The sequence below is a fragment of the Amblyomma maculatum genome, chromosome 5, assembly GCF_055883805.1.
Source record: "Amblyomma maculatum isolate TAMU_Amacu chromosome 5, ASM5588380v1, whole genome shotgun sequence".
Taxonomy (NCBI): domain Eukaryota; kingdom Metazoa; phylum Arthropoda; class Arachnida; order Ixodida; family Ixodidae; genus Amblyomma; species Amblyomma maculatum.
The window spans coordinates 147,485,730-147,502,009 of record NC_139348.1 but is presented as its reverse complement, the minus strand read 5'-3'; the positions used below and the strand labels follow the sequence as shown (position 1 = coordinate 147,502,009).

At 41.4% G+C, this 16,280-nt stretch overlaps 1 protein-coding gene across 1 annotated transcript; it reads left to right on the top strand.

The window, feature by feature from the left end:
- The first annotated feature begins 683 nt into the window (after window positions 1-683).
- On the top strand, window positions 684-15,258 carry LOC146189888 (uncharacterized). Its single transcript, XM_084605369.1, has 9 exons — window positions 684-756; window positions 3,843-3,889; window positions 4,318-4,356; window positions 5,104-5,142; window positions 9,057-9,153; window positions 9,698-9,831; window positions 12,318-12,365; window positions 13,640-13,675; window positions 15,076-15,258. Exons 1-9 carry the CDS (start codon window positions 684-686, stop codon window positions 15,256-15,258), a joined length of 696 nt encoding a protein of 231 aa, XP_084461495.1.
- The last annotated feature ends 1,022 nt before the right edge of the window (window positions 15,259-16,280 follow it).

Below are 16,280 nucleotides of genomic sequence, written 5' to 3'. Positions count from 1 at the left end.
AGTCATATTCAGCTGTTTCCCATTTCTACTTCATTTCGTACTGTGTTTTTTTTTTCTCGCTTCATCAAGTCCTATACTTAGTGTTTCATAGCCTCATTAGCGACAACAAAACGCCATGTTATTTCGTTTAAAGAATAATCTCAGATCAAAAGTGTGGCAAGGGCGTTGCTGAAAATATATATTCGCTACAGATATACATGTGTAGCAAGCGGGGAAACCCATTTATGTGCAACGTCCTGTTTCTATACGTGCTACTATTTTGCTCAGATAAACTTCCGCTTCAGTTCCAAGCGACGCACCAAAAATAAGGAAACACGAAACTCGAAGCATATTTTTCACGCAGTCAAGTGGGGTTCTCGTGACAAGTATCGAGTAATGTATGACAAACTGAAGGCAGTAAAATTAATAATTTTAATGAGGCGTTCCAGGTGAGCACGAACCCAGGAACTAGTGTTCAAGGCTTTTACACTGTACACTTTCCACTTGGATGACTGGGGAAAAACATATATCATCCTCCATTTTGTAAACAATGCTTTCGATAACGTCATCATCGGCTACTTCGAAAAACTATGGTTACCCGATATTGCCTATAAAAAGCACCAACGTTCCTGGGCAGAGATATCTTGGCAACTCTTACCAATCTGGTCTCTGTCGCCCCCGCACTCCGGACAATCACCACAACCATGGTCTCTACCTACACCTTTATCGCGCTCCTGGCCGCTACGGCCATGACGTCTGCGTCAGCTTCAGTTCCGAGTAAGCGCATATCTAATTTTTACTATCTCTGTTTAATAAACTATAGCCCTCTAAAGTATTTGTTCCTCGAAATATTTCCAACAGTCCTAACGAACCTCTGTTCGTTTCCAATGAATGCTGTACAATGAACTCTACTTTATGCAGTATGCAGGAAATACAATACCTGCTGAAGGAAAGTTACGTCTATATCTAAATTAGTAAATGCCTTTCACGCATGAAAGAAGCACTGCATAGCAATACTACATGAATTTGGTCGTTCGAAATGTACATCAGCTATGAGGAACACCATTGTGGAAGGCTGCGGTAAACTTCAACCACCTGTGCTTCGTTATGTGTAGTAACAGCACACAAAAAATGACATCTAATTTTTGCTTTTACTAAAAGCAACCAATCGACCACGATTAAATAACTTTCACACATGCTGTAGCCTACTGTCTTATCCAGTCAACCACCAAAGACGGACAATTAAAACAACAGGCACTCGATCAACTGCAATAACGATAGTTGTTGTAGCAGCGATAAAGAGAAGAACTCGCCGCAAAAGAATTTAACTATTTCTAATTACATGACACATGTATAATCATGTGCGGTCATGGTCTTTGTTTTGAGAAATGTAGATTATATTTGTGAGCAAAATAAAAATATGCACTGCTATTATATGAATACTGCTTTGTTTACAAAACCAATCAATATTAGGCAGAGCGGAGGCAACAAAAATTTCCAGTCTGCTATGAAACATATTGTGCGCAGAGTATTCAAAATATGGAGCGTTCAGAGGTAGCGCTGTAGTTGTGGCGTTCAGCTGATTCCGGTTCATTCATCTTACTCTGCAGTAATATCCGGGCTTTCGATGGATGAGAGTTGAAAATTGGCCGAATAATATTTGCACTCGTGAGAGGAACCTTGAAGGCCTCTACAGTGCGCATCCATTCATAGTACGTCGGTTTATTCTTAGGGCCAGCAGCAGGGCAAGCCTCAATTCAGACGCAGTGTTAGGGATTATTTGGCCTCGGTTACGACATCAGGACCAGCTTAAGATTCTGGTTTATAGACGGTCTTTACATAAATCAGGATTAACGAGGAGCTCTAAAAGTCAAAATTCCTGTTTACTGGGAGTTTGTAGACAATAAATAAGCCCTTTAAATACAAATTATTCTATTTCATCAATACAGCTTGCATAAAGCCAGCCAAGCTGAGTCGGCATGCAGACACCACGCCACAATATTAACAACTTATTTAATCCTGACTTGAAAGGCTGCCTTTCAAGCTAGAAGAATTGAATAATAGCGCTTTTTTTTTTTCGTTTTTTGCTAACGCTATATTTTGTTACCCTTTGCCGAAGGTGCAAGTAATTCTATGATGGGAAGTAGAACTGGTCATACATAGAGGGATAGAGAGATTGCAATTACATATTGATTGCCAATACCACTCTGCTATGCCAACGAGTAGAGTGAGTCAGTGCCGTGATCTCTGAGGGCTCTATGCAAGTAGTTTTACGATGGGAAGTAGAACCAGCCATACATAAATGGATAGAGGGATTACAGTTACATATTGATTGCGAGTACCACTTTGCTATGTTCACGCATAGAGTGAGTCAGTATCGCAATTTTTTTAGGGCTCTGTTTTGTTCCGAAACCGAACAAATATGAGCGTGACAATGAGCAAATTATTGAAATACTGCAAAACGTTCAGCTTGGTGTCCAGAAAGTCGCTTCAACATTCTTTATCTTTAGTCTTGGAATCGACAGCTAAAATCCTTCTTTAGAATAAAGACGCTACTAGTGAATTTACTCGCCAATTTAGTTTCCCCTAAACTGTTCCAAACAAAGCATATAACAGATTTTGTTTCCAAGTCTTGGTTTCCGAACGAGAAATTTTCTGGCTTCCGATTACGCAATCAACGCACGTATTTGGCTAATCGGTAGGGGGATATATTGAAAACAACTTCTCTCGCTGCTGGCAACCTCAGTTTTATGTGAATTAAGCAGCTTTGATACTAATCTGGAAGCGTGTGGCCTTTTTCTAGCTTGCATCTAGAACAAATATATTTGCAGGTGCTCTCAAAATTGCTTTTTCAACATTTCTACTCATTGATATTCACACCCTTATGCATGATATAAGCCACAGAGTTGAACTTTAAACAAGGATTACGAAGCAAGGGTCAGTGTTCAGTTATTTCGGCACTGACGGGATACTTCTTTTTTTTTTCTGGTTACGGTATGCTCAGCACGTCAGGGAGTCTATAAAATTAATTCGTTTTTTTTTCCCGTTTGCCATATTTCCGTTATTCCTAGTTTCCTGTGCTAAGGACTGAGTAAGATTGAGAAAAATTACCACTGAGAAATTACATTAACCACTAGTGCAAAAAGGGCTTGTGGAATCAAATCCTATTCCACAGAAAATAATCCACCTGAAGACGTGTCGTTACGTTACTGATTATCCCCTTCACATTAGTCCCTTGGGGAAGGCATCATTATTTTAGTTGTAAAAATCTCGTGCGTCCACGATTGGTCCCCAATGAATTCCATCATAAAACATGTATTTGATATCCGCATTTTAATTACATTGAGAAGATCTATGAATAGTTAAGGCAGGGCAAGCTATGGATACGTTCTGTAAAAATCAATGATACCTAGCTGTTCTGTTTTGTATTCATTCGGCTTTTAGAAGAGGCAACCGTTATCGCTACGAAGTCAATGACCAGCCGGCCCATGGCCAAGGCTATTGCCAATGCTCATAAACACTGTCTCGTAATTTCGGTATTGATCTACATGTTTCTTTCGTCTAAGCTCTGGCCTCTCGACAAAAGAATTGGATAAAGAATACTAAGAAAATATGTCACGTGGTTTAATTTACAGAATGAAATTATACTGAACGCATGTACATGCCTTTGTTTTTAATAACATGTGTTCATGCGAAGGGCATTTTTTCCGGTGTATGCAGCTGAACACTGAAACTTTTTGGACATTGGCAAAAAGTCAATAATGCAAACGCTGCATGTCTTTGCAACCATGCCTAAGCGCAGGTACACAATTTCACCGCGGGAGCTATCATTTTCAACTACGTGAATATTTTTGTGTTTGCAGCTTCTTGCGTCAACATTACCCTGAGCAATATTCTCAACATCGGAAGTGTAAGTCTCACATTCACGCTGTTTTTAAGGTGTTTTTTTCGACAACTCATGAACAATTCTCTGTACCAATGCTACTGGTACTTACATTGTTTACTTTTAACGCTCTTTTATTTGTTGACCTTCCAAAACATCTCGGTTTCATTGTGCAAAATGAAGCCCCGTAAGTTCACAATTGAACAGTGGCAGTGAGAAAAATTGTCTGAAAGAGAAATATAAATCAATAATGCATAATCAAGTAACGACAAACAATTAAGGGTTAGGACACTCAACAGCTTCTCAAAATCCTCGAAAAAATCAGCAGAAGAGGCAGATTTAATTTTGAAAAAATCATCATGCCGAATCTCACCGGATAGCAACCACAGTGGCGCAAAAAGAAATATCCGGTATATAATATTTTGTATGTTTCTTATTTTTCGCCCCTATGTTAGTGCGTTGGAAGTTCTACCAACTTCTGCGGCAGCACAACTGTAAGTATTCGTTTTTGGTTTTTTGTAGTTTCTTCTATTCAACCAACTTCCTTCAAAATGTTTAATGCATGCTCTTGCTTATATTCTACGGGCGGTTTGCGAGTCACTCAAGTTGATCAGTACTAATATTTGTTTGTATAAATACTCGCATTGCAATACGATTGTATAGAAGTATTACAATACAGATATATGTAAAGATATTTTCTCTAGTTGAGAAACTATTGGGCGAATATCGCATAATTTTTCATTTCTGGTCAAACGGCCTTCTCTAAATTGATGGGCTGTTTACTGGCTCTGTTTAAAACCTTGCGAATTGAGATCCTGATGTGCATAAAATTGTAAAAAGCAGCTACTCAAGGCCCAGTGAAGATTTTAGAAGTTTTATTGTGTTGCACGTCGTCGTAAAGCTTCAGCGCTCTTGGGGTGCACTATTTCTATCAGGAGAAACTGATGTCTGAACGCTGGCGTTAATAATGCTATTCAGGTGGCGTGTACGATTATTGTAATCTAATAAAGCTGCAGTAATCTAGAAACCAGGCGCGTTTTGTGTTCCGTGTTTCTTCAAGAGAATGGTATTGGGTGCCACGATAGTTGGGTGCCACAGATGACCAATTTGTTTGTAAAAGAATGTATTTCTTTTTCAAACGCAATTTTTGAACAAATGCATTTTTTAAGTATTATAGCGGTAAATAGATATATTGAATGATAGCGCCTGTATTAAATTGCCTGTTGGTGCTTTGTTTCCAGACAAGTGGCGCTACCCAGGGTATCATCAAGATCACCAACGTATGTATAGTCACCCTTGTTACGTTGCATTCGGCTAAGACATATAGTCAGACTGCATTTTAGGTCTGCAGGGCGGGGTAGGTCAGCGCTTTTTTTTTTACCTCACGCTCCATGACACTGTTTTTCGCGTACATAAAATGTAAGTTATAACAAAATATCAACGATTTCCCTTCATTATCAACAGTCTGTGGAAAGGACGCTGCCAATCTATATGGCCAGCTATCACTTCCAAAGGCGCTTGATATAAACTAGTGCACGTTTCGCCTTCTGTAATAGTATACGAGTTCGTCACAGACACAGAGCTTCATGGATCAGGAATGGGTAGATAGTTTTCATGGCCCCATTTCAGAGGGAAGTAGAGAGCTCTTAATAAAGAGTTCTCAATGTTCAGTTCGCAAAGAGGGATATTAAGCAATAATATCTGTTGATGGTAATATACGCGTCCACGGACTAGCATTGCAAATATGTCCCAGTCTGCTTAACCGCACTCATGGTGTACGCCCTTCCGGTGATCCAGCAGCAACATCAAGTGGTATGCTAAATGTATCATTAGCTCTCTACAAAAACGTCTGCGTCTCCAGCGCTCTAAAAGCAAAACAAATGTAAACTAGTGAAACGTTATGACACAGCCCTCATGACAGGCCCAAACGTTAAATAACTTGGAGGAGAAATGAAGTATCTTGTTTTCGTACTCGTTTATGCGTAAGGGCAAACAAAATGTCGGGCGAAATTCAGGCGTGCGTCACTAACATGCTAAGTGACGTCAGAGGACTGGCGGAAATACAACCTGCAACAGCGCGATGACTTCACTTGGCGTTCACCTATCAGTCTGAATAGTAATTACAGACCGACATAACACCGGTCAAAGAGGCGTCAGTGAAAGCCACCAAAACTGCAGTGATTAACGGATGAGTGGCGCCGCCGGCGTGGTGCAGTGAGCCATTTTAACACCATTTGTGATTACACTCCCGACATTTACATGCTCCAAAAGTGCATACAAGATATCATGCCCAACTCGATCAAAGCCCTTGTGCAGGTCCAATTGTAACATTGCTACGTGATCGTGCATGGCATCGCAACATTCCAATACGCTTCTCGCCACGTGAATATTGGTGAATATAGTCCTGCATTTAATTCCGCACGTCTGATGAGGTCCTACAAGGGTTGTAATGACATTCTGCAATCTTCTGGCTAGGACCTTCATGTATACTTTAATAGTTCACATTTGTTAAACTTATTGGGCGGTAGTTTTCGACACAGAGCAATCTAGCCGCGTCCTCGGTTTTTGGGATCAGTACTACATGGGACTTGCGGTTAGTCATAAATACTAAATTGAGTGAATGCATACCGGTGCTATCTTCTGTTCGACAAGGGTGTCTATTGTCGCCCCTTCTCTTTGCCTTATACTTGGAACCTTTCTGTTTAAGGCTTCTCTCCAGCCAAGCTATTACAGGGTACACATTTTTCAATGTTGCAGTTAAGGTCCTAGCCTACGCTGACGACATCGCAGTGTTTTGTGCGGACCAAGACAGCGTAAAGGAAGTTGCCAAAGAAGCTGTGGAGTACTGTAAGGCTACTGGCAGTGCAATTAACTGGACTAAATATTTAAGTTTCTGGTATGGAGACTGGGAACACACACCGGAATACTTTTGTAACATCAGATGGACGATAACACCGGGCAAATACCTTGGTGTGCCACTTGATCAGCACGAGAACTCGAAAGAGTACTGGGAGGAAGAAACGCAGCGAGTTAAAAATCAAACCAACAAGTGGGGAGGACATAACTTTTCTATGTTTTCTAGAGCTGGTGTGTGTAACGTATTTTTGCTTGCCAAGATATTTTATGTTCTTCAAGCTCTATCGATGACAAGAGCGTCTGTACAGAAACTTCACCATGTATTTGCAACGTTTATATGGGCATCCACATGGGAACGCACGAACCAGGGCAATCTGTTTCACGCAGTTCAGAATGGGCACCTTGGTTGGACGCATCTATTTCTCAAGCAAATTGTGGCTAGATTTTCTTTTCTGCGTGAGCAAAGTGACACCTTTCTAAGGACTGTAATCCAAGTGAGATTACATGAGTCACTGCCTGATTACGTCGTATCTGCTTTTTCAAAACCGGTGGCATTAAGCCCCTTTTTGCGGGAAGTTGATTTATCTTTTCGTATCCTTAAGGCAAGGTTCTCAACTGAATATCTGTCAGTTGTGCCGCGGAAGAAGTTGTATAAGGATCTGCGAGATGTGTTTTTGGCAGTGCCAGTGTACCGCGCTGTGTATAATGTAGGGTCTGAGCGTGACGTTTTGAAAAGGGTAAAACGTATGCCTGTCAGAGCTGGTGCAAAATCGTTCTTTTTTCAATTGCATTCCGGCACTCTTCCAGTCAAACCATGGCTGCAGAAAAAAGCGCTCTTTTTACCTTGGTCTATTAACTGCATTATTTGCAGAAAACCCAAGACCATTGAACACATCTTCTTGGAGTGCCATGACTCAGTTTTCCTCTGGGATATCTTGAAGCGAACATTAAAAAAAGAATTGCCAATAACGCCATTCGGCATCCGATATCTGCCATGTGCCGACCCTGAAGGAGTGCCGAATGACATGCTGATGCTATTATGTATGCATAGCGCATGGAAAACGCGTATGGATGTCAGGCATGAGCGAACCGTTGTACACCCCGCTCGACACTACTTCATCGAGAGCGTGGTATACCTGAGAGAACTCTTATGGCTCTAGCATAATGATCATGTCGTTCTGATGTCAAATATATGCATTGCGTGTTTCATTTCGAAATAATAATAATAAAAAATATTATTATAATTCGTTCACAGAAACGGAGAGGCGCATTATCTGTCCTACTTGCGCAGTGGACACCTGAGCCGCGCCGTACGGGAAGGAACGAAGGTGGGAGTGAAAGTGGAAAGAGAGAAAGTGGAGCATTGTGGAGGGCTATGGAGTAATTTCGACCACCTGGGGAAATGGCAAAGTGGGTTCAGGAGTCACTTTATATATGCGACTTAAGAGCCATCACTCTCGCCGTGATAGTTCTGTGGCTAGGGCACTCGACTACGGTGCCAAAAGAAACGAGATCAAATCTCGGCCCTGGCGGACACTTTTCTACGTAGCCGGCAAGCTAGGCGCGCGTACGCTGTACGATGTAAGTGCACGTTAAAAAAACCCCTATTGGTCGAAATTCCCGGAGCCGTCCCCTGTGGCCTCTGTCATAGCCTGAGCCACTTTAGGACGTTACTACAAACAAACCAAACCATACTTTACTCTCCCTGATGGGGCTGGGACAGGTAGGTTACCGCCGCTTGCGGCGGGGGCCAGCCTGCCACCGAATTTTTATCTGTTGTAGACCGTCATTGCACCCTCCACCGCTTCGGTGGTGGACAGCGGCTGTTTTCGCGGCGCGCATCTTTCTCTCCCTCTCCCTTTTCTTTCTTTATTTTCTCGTCTGTCTGCACTAGGCAGCGGAGGTGGCTCAGCTACAGAGCCAGTAGCAGGCCCGTGCATTTTCTTTTCCTTCTTCCTATTGCCACCACAGCAACCCACAGAACTGCACGCTTGCAATGTAGTGAAAGCTCTTTTCGCATATTTCTCTTAAAATTCATGTGAGGTATATATGGACGTAAACTAGCGCAAATAAAGATTATGCGTTCCCACTGAAGTTCCTAGAAATTCAGTTGAGCTGTTGTTTTGAGGGGGGCTTGTTTTGTTCCCATATCCGACTGTAATAACTAGTAAATGCGTGGCTTGTTTAACTAAATGAAGCAAATAAACAGTGCGCAGCAAATTCACCAGCTACCCGTATTCAGTAGATTTGATTCGTGTACTGGTAAACTACATTCCTATTTCCAATTCTTCGCAATTTGAGTTTTTCCCTGGACGCTAAATAAAAGATTATTTTACAGTGCGTCATTCAAGGAATCTACCAGAACGGCTCCCCGCAAGGAATCCTCGGTGCACTGGCGCCTCTGCTTTTGATCATAGCGAACCGAGACATCCCAAGTGAGAATAACCCGATTTGTTTTACATTTTAACACTGTTCCAAGCTGACTGTTTGGATCACTGAATTTCTTTCTGTATGCGCAGCAAATGAAACTATCAAACTAAGTACGATTATTTCATAATTTTCATAAATACTTATTCCGTACTCTTTATCAATTTCCCACTAGGTTGATAAATATTCCCAGCAGCCTATATTTTGAAAGTCTAAATGTATTGTGCAATGGAAGATAAGTGGTATCGAAGGACCTTTAAAAGAGGCACCGGAGAATATATGGTCGGTTCCTGTAAATGATGTAGTCTTAGACTTAGTTTGTTCTTTCAACATTTCCTTTATGAGGTGGGCTTTCTTTTATACATGAGGAAGTTATTTTTTTTTAATATGTTCCCCTACTACTAGGCTTTGAATAGTTTCAAATTCAGTTGGCTCAATTCTAATGAAGAATTGTTTCCTCGTGAACGCAAGGAATTATGAAGCCGACATTATTGGCAAAAATAATTTTGCCTTGTACGTTCTTGGTTCAGCACGCCACATGCAATTTTACAGTCGGCGTCGACGCTGGGATGCTCGGAAACTACCAGCTCTGCAATTCTACAGGCTGCCTTGGCTTCCTCATCAAGAACGACTCGTGCCTGGGCTCAATCAACATTGGGCTGCCTGCCGTAGGAAATCTTAGCTCGGTGAATACCTCTTCCTGGATGCGCGAGCCTTTACTGAAATTTCTCTGGAGTTATAATTACTCAACTAATCATTACCGGCATCCTTATTAGGAACGCTGCAAGATTAATCAAAATAAGTACCTTTCTATATGAAACACTCCCTCGTTTAACGTGTATCGACGCCATTTATCTGCTTAATACATTCGATAGAGCTTGGTGACATCAACTCTCATTTACATTACTATCGCAAGTATTGGGGGTGAGTCAACCGAAGAAAAGAAGCTGAGGGGACGACTAAGCTCAGTGTTCCAGGATACGAAAAGACAGCGTTAATGCCTGCCGTCGGTTGACACACTACAGGAACCTAGTTCGCGCACACTCACCACTCATCGGCGTACGTGTACTTTGGCAATACCTTAGCGTCTGTTAGCTCGCTGGTGTCCTTCTAGTCTCACTAGTGCTCATTAGATCAGACGACATAAGCACGGAGCGTCGCTGTAACCTAGGCAAACAAACGCAGAAGGTCCTAGGGATAGCGTGTATCGCTCACGATCTAAGGATCCCTGTTCCGAATTTCACATCAGCTGCAACGTTCTTTAACGCCACTAATTTATTTTATTCTAATCTCTCAATGATGCCATAGTCATGTTTCAAACTTGTAATCACAATTTATATGTGCTTATGTATATTTATTATTAATTTTGTATTCACGCGCCCCACGTGTAAAGTTACATCTTTTCCACCAATCCGGATTTTCTATACATGCTGCTAACACTGACACCCCTAAGCCTTTCGCTGAAAGTGACCCCTGAACATGCCGGGTTGAACGACTCTTCTTCATAATTCCTTCGGAAGCTCTAGGGCGCAGGCTGGCAATGCTGTAATTGCTCAGCACATCATATTCTTTTCTGTAGCCTCTGACCAAATTATTACGACGGTGGTATTTATTGGAAATATAAATGCGAGCAGCAACAGGTGTGGACAGAAGACATCTGCCGGTTATCTTCGGTGCGCTGTTCAAGTCTTTTCTTATATTCATTCTATCGCATATTTCATAGGAAACACCTTCAATCACATCGAAACTCGCAGTACATAAAAAACAAGAGCGCATAAACATAAGCACAGGGAGAACGGCAAAGTACGCGCTCACTTCAGTTTTTCTTCACTGCAGGAAGCAAATGCATAGAGCAGAGCAAAATATGTTGAAAACTAGAAAAACACTAATACCACAAAGAATTACAAAACAAATTTCAAAGTAAAAAAAAAAAAAAACAAAACAGAAAGCTAGAAAAACCAATGTACAAAAATAATAAAATGTTTATCAATGAAGACAATACCAAAAAGCTAGTATACACGCTGCACACTAGCACCCATGTGTCCAACACAGCAACACCCTGTGTCCGCAACTAACAATCCCACAACAAACGTCACTGAAACACCATTTTGAATCTATGCAGTGTTTCTGTATTCACTTTCATGTATAATGTCGATTACTTTTTTTTTCATTTTATTTGTTGTTATTTATTTTTATTCGTTTTTATTTTTGTTTATTTTTGTATTTCTTTGGGCAATTAGTGCTTTTCTGGTTTTCTACATTGTGGTTTTGCTTGTAATAGCTTCCAAGGGTTAAGAAAAAGTTGAAGTGTGCTCTTGTGGTGTGCCTATATTCTCTCTCTGTCCGTGCTTATGCCCTCATATTGGCTAGGTATTCCTACCAACGCGCCCAGATATCTGCGTTCAAACTGGGACCATGATAAAATCTCTATGAAAACAAAATCTGCGTATAGCATTTCTTTATTGTAGCGCTATGCTGTACCATGATCAGAATTAGCAGTCTGGTTAAGCTACAAGCGGAACAATGACAACTCTTATACTTCGACAATTACTTACTTCGACAATTACCTGTGCCATTTGACACGTGTATAAGGCCAATATACACCCATGTACACGTCCATAACAAACTTCGTAGAAAGCTTGCAAACAAGCAGGATCATGCAGCAGTCAGTATAAATCAATTCATTCGATACAGCCGGAGCACTTTATAACTCGTTATGGCGACATGGCGAGCGTATTGATTAGTGAACACATCACAGATAATTATTACCTGCTGTACCCCCGCAGTTAAACGGCCGAAACCTCTCTCATGTCAGCAAACGTTTTGTTTTGGAGAACCACCCCTTTTCACAATTTCTCAATCATTTACATTACCTAAACTCTAGGGGCACCCATTCGGTCACCTAACCCAACCTTCCGCGAGTGCACAATTAGAACATAAAAGGTGGCAAACACATTAGGCTAATGAACCGCACCACTTTGGAGGGGATTGACTCGGACTGAAAAGCTCCCTAAAAGGTTTTAAATATTGTTTTCAAAAAAGAACTCTCTCTCTTTTTCTCTCTGGACAAGACTGCAGAGTGAGGTGCAACAGAATGTTTCCCACAACTCCGTTTATTTCGCCGAAGTCATTATTGTTTCGAAACAATTACAATTTTGTCTTTTCTTGGCAGTGCGTTGGAGACACAGCCATGATGTGCACGGCTGGATCTCCTACCACCGTAAGTTTCAGTGCTATTGTGACCCAAAATTTGACCCCAAAAGCTATGTCACTGCTCTGGGTGTAAGTATTAAAAATTGATGTTACGTACAGCTTGAGAGGAAATCAAACCTCTATTTCTAACGGTAAAAGCCTGAGGGCTGCCTCTTTATAATAGGTGGCAACCGTTTGCTTAGGAGTTGAATATAAACAGAAAAACATTTCCAGTGCGGCTTTGTGTTTCACAAAGAAATCCTGGGGCATGTCATTGTTTTTCGTTGTGTAACCTCAAAGCAGCTACTTATGGGTTTCTTCATGGCAAGGCGTATAGAATAGGAGAGTCCAGATAAATGTAGCTTCCAAAATCTTGTTTTAGTTTTTCGAAAGAAAAATAATTGTATTTACGTCACTTACATTTAGTGTTGCGTCGATGACGAATAAAATTTGTCATCATGAGCTTTTACCCAATATTTCTTAAATAAATGTTTCTAAATTGAACTCTCTAGCTCATGGTACTATTTGGTGAGGGCGGCAGATGTGTGTTAAGTCTTTAACGAAATATATGAGTGAAGCAGTAGATTAGGCGAAATATAGATAACAATCAGCCACTTGTCACACGTCAAAATGCTTGCTTTTCAACATTTTATTCCCCGTGCAGGCGACCGAGTCATATAGTTGATGTCAATGCACCCCTTTACGTTCATTTACTGTAAACAAACCGCTTCAAAACGGTATTGGTGGTGCGATCCTAGGTGCCGTGTTTTATGTAACGGTTTTAGGCTTTCTGGAGATCAAGCTGAGCGTCTACGGCATGTAGTACTATCATGGTGAGCATGTAAGTATGTGAAGATGTAAGTCAACAGGAAGTAAGAAGGCAAACACCAGACTGAACCGGTTATCCCGTATTTTATGGCATTCATAAGCGCCTATTTAGTGCTCTTGAAAACCTTTAATAAAGAAATGTGAAGTCCTTTCAATGAAGCCCTCAACTTATAGCCCAAATCTTCCTCGAGTAGTGGGCTTAAGTTTCAGCTACAGTGATGAAGCCATCGGCAGGTTTTCGCATTTATGATATTTTGTGGCGTACGACGTATCTGAAGAGGCATAGCACGACGAAGTGAGTATTGGTGTATCGACTCTCTCAGGATGTATGTGCGTTCAGGGTGCCGCTATATCTTATGGTGCTGTTAGACAGACCACACTGGAAACGTCCACATTGTTTCTTCCCGCAAATACTTCGAAAGCCAAATACTCTCTCCCATTATTTTTCCTCATTTCTGTTTTAATTTGTTTCAGACCAACATGATTCAGTCTACAGTGGCAGCCATTGGAGTGAGTAAAATGAACCCCCCTTCGTACAACGCAACAATATTTTTATTTATGGAAACTAACTTCTTGCTTTCCGATTGCAAAAGCGACTAATATTGTTCAGAAGTTATGGGAACGATGTAGTTGCAAATTTTTCTCTCCTTTTCATGTTAGTTTTGTCAGTTTTGTAATAATTCAGTGTTGCCGCAAATCTCACAATAGCAGTACTTCTTATGGGCCGTAATTGGCCAAGTGATTTAGCTTTCTTTATAGTGACATAGCTTTCCGAGCTGCATGCCCTTTTTTCTAACATGACTCGACAATTCGTAGTCTAAATGCTAGGATAACTAAAAACCACTAAAAACCATGCATTTGTGCAATCGCTGGGCACCGCAATAAATGTCTCAAGGCAAGATAAAAGAAGCTGTAATCTCTAACGATGTACTATATAGAACTTAGCATTAGAACATTATTTGAACGGCGTGCCCAATTTTGAGACTTTTTTTTCCTCCTGCTTCCTGTCAGGTGGCTAGGTCTAGAATAACGCAAAATAAATTGAGTCTTGGAAATATTTTAGAGTACACTGAAGCATAGATACCGAAATTGTGCACACAATAGCATGTGTACATGCGCAGTTGTGTGTTTATGCGACTTAAATGAGTGTAGAAAATGTTGTGCAGGAAAGCCAAGTTTTCTCCCAAAACAGGAATTTTAGAAAAAGCCGAAAGATCCAGACGAAGCGCTCCGTTTGGACAGAGAATTTTCTTCTGTTATATATATTATTCCTTTGGGGTGTGTAAAGGCGTGTCCAGCCTGATGGGAAAAGGCAACAAGCCTGCTGGCCTGCACAAACATGCAAATGTTAGAGGGTGCAATTTGGCGCATCACACGCTTGAAGATGCTTCGAATCTGCATTGGTAATTGCCACGGCGAGCATTTTGAGTCAGTTTCGTAATACTTTTACGAGCATATTCCAAGCATATATTCGTTTATTTCTAATTTGGGCAAAACGAACTACCAACGTTGCTGAAATGAAGAAATAAAAAATCAAATCATTGAAATAAGTGATATTTTTCGACTCTCGTATCGCTTTTAGACATCAAATATTTATCCAAAAAGATAAAGGAATGTGGCTGATACCCTGCAAAACAGCCCTTTAGCCATTAACTGTCGGGAAATTATCGCGTTACCAGATGTCCACTGAGCGCCGCCGAAATTCAATAAGATAATTCAGAATCATTATGTGTTTCTGGACAGGTATTCAGCCTTTTCGGAGATGTGGTGGGATGGCAGGCTGAGTGCTTAGAAAACCGAAGTACAATGTTCAGGATGTGATAAAACTTCCAATGGCTTTGTGTCGAAGCACTCTTAGCTCCTTCCTTAAAGACTTCCAACAGTCGTGCCTTGATTTTGTTTGCCTGCAGTGCATCCTGACACAACTTCCTGCGGACCAGTTAACAACTGTTCTTCGAGGCATCGCTTGCCAGCTGATCAAGGCCATTAACCAAGCCACACAGGGAAATGCAGCGCTCCAGCTAACTTTTGGCACGTTCAGCACCGCTCTCACCGCCTCTCTGGGTGGCATCGTGTGTGAGTGTGCCACATAATTCACTGTGGAAAACGACTGCGATTCATGACTTATCGATTTTTTGCTTCAACCCTACCTGATACTCAGCGTGTCCCGCGTATCAACCTACTTTTGGTGAGGTTGAAAACATTTTTAGGCGACTAATACTCATCCCATTCTCTACCTGTAATAGGCTTCTTCTCGTGTGTGTCCCAACGTATCAAAAATTTGTTTGTGCATTCGAAATTTAGGGTAAAAATTTATTAAGTAAGGCGTAGGACATTTCAGCGCGAATTATTGTCGACTATTACTGCTTGTCCTGGTCTAGTATCCATTTGGCGTGCTTCGCTAGGCATTGCGTTGAGCCAATGGGCCACCTATTGGCTTTATTCCGTTATTGAACGCATGCACCAACGGTAGCCGGTTTCCTTACGTTCTTCTAACGAACCATTAGCTCCCTCTCCAACCTTTTTCTCGCCAGCGGCTGTTAACTTTGTCGATATTAACAATAGTTTGCGCCAGATACACTAAACGAGATCACTTTAGCGGCCATGGAAACCCGAGAAAAGAGACAGTGCCTGTTCAGACACACGTAGGCTGAGCTATGGCGGCGGATTGCCTATCAGACCAATCTACACACGCAGAAAAACGATCGATTTGTTTCACCATTATGCGCGTGTGGTGTCAGTGTTGTCCTCTACACGCGTCATCTGGAGGCCAGGCGACGCAATACAGCGACACGTTAAAAATGAATAACACTCGTTCAGGTCTTTAATGCAGCTTAGCCAGAGGAGATAAGGAAGACGAAAGCGACGACATTCAAGTGGAGCATGATTTGCGTGAGGGCCAAAACAATAACACCGACTACGAGTTTAAAATTTCAAGAAACCAGCTACCGAGGTGGCACCGGTAAATAAAGGAAAAAAAACATTATATATCCCAATGGCTTAACGCAGTTACCAGCGAAGGTTATCTCTATAGTAGCCCTGTGTTCAAACTTTTCTGGCGGCTAAGATATTTTTCATTGCGACCGTGCTTTGCAAAGGATAAAATAAAATCTCC

Coding starts and splice junctions, on each gene's coding strand:
- LOC146189888 (XM_084605369.1), top strand. CDS start 684: ATGGTCTCTACCTACACCTTTATCGCGCTCCTGGCCGCTACGGCCATG. Junction 3,890..4,317: donor ATATTCTCAACATCGGAAGT/GTAAGTCTCACA, acceptor CCCCTATGTTAG/TGCGTTGGAAGTTCTACCAA. Junction 9,832..12,317: donor CCGTAGGAAATCTTAGCTCG/GTGAATACCTCT, acceptor TTTTCTTGGCAG/TGCGTTGGAGACACAGCCAT.